The sequence below is a fragment of the Belonocnema kinseyi genome, chromosome 5, assembly GCF_010883055.1.
Source record: "Belonocnema kinseyi isolate 2016_QV_RU_SX_M_011 chromosome 5, B_treatae_v1, whole genome shotgun sequence".
Classification (NCBI taxonomy): Eukaryota; Metazoa; Arthropoda; class Insecta; order Hymenoptera; family Cynipidae; genus Belonocnema; species Belonocnema kinseyi.
The window spans coordinates 48,550,343-48,553,778 of NC_046661.1; the positions used below are offsets into that span (position 1 = coordinate 48,550,343).

The following is a 3,436-nucleotide window of genomic DNA, read 5'->3' on the forward strand; positions in this document are numbered from 1 at the left end:
TTAATGCAAGCTTTGCAAGCATCCTCTTTGTGCCGGTGGGCTTCCTTGCTAACAGGTAATGATGTCCCTTTTAAGCTGAACTGAACATTTAAAACGATGTTCTTGCGTTTATAAAGGACAATTACCTTGTCGTGCCTTCGGTTTGGTCCTATGACCACTCCCAACTGAACCATGGTCTCCATCCAAATGAGGCCTATCAAGGGTAGCACTGCGCGAAACTGATGACGTAACCGCATAATTCGTTGCATTGGAGAGTTAGCCTAAAGCATCGTGGCTGACTACAAGAGCCGGAGCTCTTGGGCGTTTATTTTTAAAATTATTATTCTTCTGGGATGAGTCCGTAACAGCTCCTGACGCTTGGATTATCCCGCTGCATCTGGTTATAAGCCTTATTGTGACTGATTGATGTAATAACTGCCGGTGAGTGTTATACGTTTCCCAGCAATCGCAGGGCAGTGACAAAGTACATGGGTAGTCGTCTCATTATTATCTCCACACTGACTATAGCTAAATTTTTAGTAATCTCTTGTGGAATTTAATCGTATTGAGTTAATTTTTTCCTATAGAAAAATGTTATTTTCAGTTTAGGCAATTTCTTCCTTCTTGACTAGCAATAACGCTTCATAGTGGAGAACGAATTTGCACAGCCAGTGTACCTATGGTTATCGCCCGGATCTTGATCATATTACAATTTTGTTTCTAATATATAATTTTGCCTTATTTACAACGCGAAAAAAATGTTTCTTTTTTTTGTATTTTTACAAAGAAATACGCCATTTGCCAATTGATGTAAAAATATAAATATTGATCTGCGAACCATAACGAGGGGGTTAAGGATTAAGAATATATTCTTAGTTTCTGTTTCAGATATCAAGAAGGGCCGGAATCATCTGCGCCAGCAGTTTCAAAATGTTTTTGATCGATGTTACATACGTACAGAGTAATTTTCTTTATTAAAGAAGAAAAAAGAATTGCTCCTTCACGTAGTAACCTAAATATCATAATATCATCCAAAATACGATATTTAGGTTAATCTAAAATAAAGTAATAAATAAAAGTAATTTTGAAAGTCGTGTTAGCAGAGTCTTAAAAAGTCTATATATTTCCCATTAGACTACTGAAGAACAGAAAGTTCTTATCAACTGGGTCAGAGATTATACTGATGCATTTTATCTGGGAAATAAGAAATTAAGTTGTACAAATCTCATTCAACACAGAATATAAGCCTATAATTCACCCATATTTATAATACCCAAGAAACTCGATGCTTCAGGCGAAAGAAAATGTAGGATTGCAGTAGATTTCAGGGCACTGAACAAAAAGTGATAGGTGATGCCTATCCTATACCTAACATCGCGAATATCCTGGATCAGTTAGACCATGCCCAATATCTTTCTGTACTTGACTTAGCAAGTGGGTTTCATCAAATTGAGATTCGCCCGAAATATTGTGTGACCACATCTTTTTCGACGCCTCTTGGGCATTTTGAGTATCTAAGGACGCCCATTGGGAATCAAGAATGCACCAGCAACATTTGAGCGTCTCATGGGTAATGTTCTGAACAAGATGCAAGGATCTGAAGTTTTCGTCTATCTGGATGATATAGTGCATCACTCCGAAACACTAGAGGAACAAAACATGAAGGCTCGGTACCTATTTAAAAGACGTAGAAAGGAAAATTTCAAACAACAACCCAAAAAAATATGAATTTCTCAGGACTGAAGTAGCATACCTAGGGCATAAAAATAGTTTTGAAAAAAAATGCTGTATGGGAATGGGAAGCACCACAGCAAAGAAGTTTCCGAAAATTACAAAGGTATCTTTGTGAGGAACCAGTCCTTCAATATCTCGATTTCAATCAAGTATTTAAACTAACTACTGATGCACCGCAATATCCCGCTGGGCCGTGTTAAGCCAAGAGCACGCAGGAATAAACATGCCTATTGCCTACTTTTCTAAAATTATGACCGATTGCGAAAAACGATATTTTCCAGAGGAAAAAGAATCCCTTGCTGTACTTAATTTATTCACAAACTTTTGCTCATATTTGTATGGCCGCAATTTCGTCCTAGCGTGTGACAATGAATCAGTCCATTGGATGAACTACATCGATAATCCAGGTTCAAGATTAATTCGATGGCGTTAACAATTGAAGGAGTACACTTACAAATTTAAGTACAAACAGGGAAAATTAACAGGTACGTTGAAGCATTATCCGGAAATCCGATGATCGAAAGTAAAATCTCTGACGAAACTGGCAGCTCATCTGACTCTGATGAATCTGAAACAGTAGACTGTAATAAAACTGGGAGAGTTAGGCACATTCATAATACGTCACTACCTCTGAAAGTTTTGCCCATTAACCATCTGCCGAGTTAAAATAAAAAACCACGGCTCCAGAAAAAAGTCTTTTAAGGAGTGCTATGAACAAATAATCCTGAAATAGGGGAACAACAACCCAAAGCAGCGTCGTCAATTCCTGGAACAAGTAAATCTAGTGAAGTAATAATACAAGAGTCTACTGGACCTTTGAATCCTACAAAGGTGAAAGCAGGACAAAGATTACCAGCCGCAATTTACGAAACTGATTCAGACGAAACATACGTTCCCCCTCCCCAAAACAATTGAGCAAGATATATGAATGATAGAAGAATGGCAAAAAGAGTATCCATGCGTCATGCGGAAAGTAGAAGACTTGAATACAGAAAAAAGGTAACAACTACACAAATAAGTAGCTCATCTTCAGTGATAAAAGTACAACCGACTCTGATGACTCCGATTCACCTGTGTTCAGAAAACGCCACAGCGTATTACCCGAACTCAAGCCAACGATTCGCCCCACACTAGAGAATAAATTCAAGAAAAATACAGTTTTAAATGTAAACCAGAATCCATGTTTTTCCATACCTGCCGAACCCATCGCCGACGTGTACGTGGATGCAGCCTACAGCTATTCTGGAGAAGAAGAACATAAGGCCGGAATCGGAGTATGTTTCGAGCCAAATCACCCTTTAAATGTGTCACAGCCTGCCCGGGGAAGGCAAATAAACAATTTCGCAGAAATTCAAGCAGCCACAATTGCCTGCATAAAGGCACACGCGGCTGGAATAAATAGACTACGAATAAACACCGATTCCAAATACTTAATCGACAGTGCAACCCAATGGATACCACAGTGGGAAGAAAATGATTGGAAATGAGGAGAAAATAAGCTTGTAAAAAATCGTAGTGAATTCTAACAAATGAAGTCACCCATCGGATCGATGGAACTCATCTAGAACCATGTTCCAAGCCCTCAGTGAATTCCAGGAATAGAGGAGGCATATCAACTAGCCAGTATTATCATAGGAAAAGCATCTCCTCCCAATGAGGAAGAGGATGACTTAAAACACGCATCTAAGAGTACGCGCGATATAATAATTAATGTTCTATCGCC

At 38.7% G+C, this 3,436-nt stretch overlaps 1 protein-coding gene across 1 annotated transcript; it reads left to right on the forward strand.

Moving 5' to 3' along the window:
• The first annotated feature begins 2,641 nt into the window (after positions 1-2,641).
• On the forward strand, positions 2,642-3,200 carry LOC117173642 (ribonuclease H1-like). The gene is made up of 2 exons (XM_033362282.1): positions 2,642-2,712; positions 2,795-3,200. The coding sequence occupies exons 1-2, from the start codon at positions 2,642-2,644 to the stop codon at positions 3,198-3,200; spliced, it is 477 nt and encodes a 158-aa protein (XP_033218173.1).
• Positions 3,201-3,436: the final 236 nt, after the last annotated feature.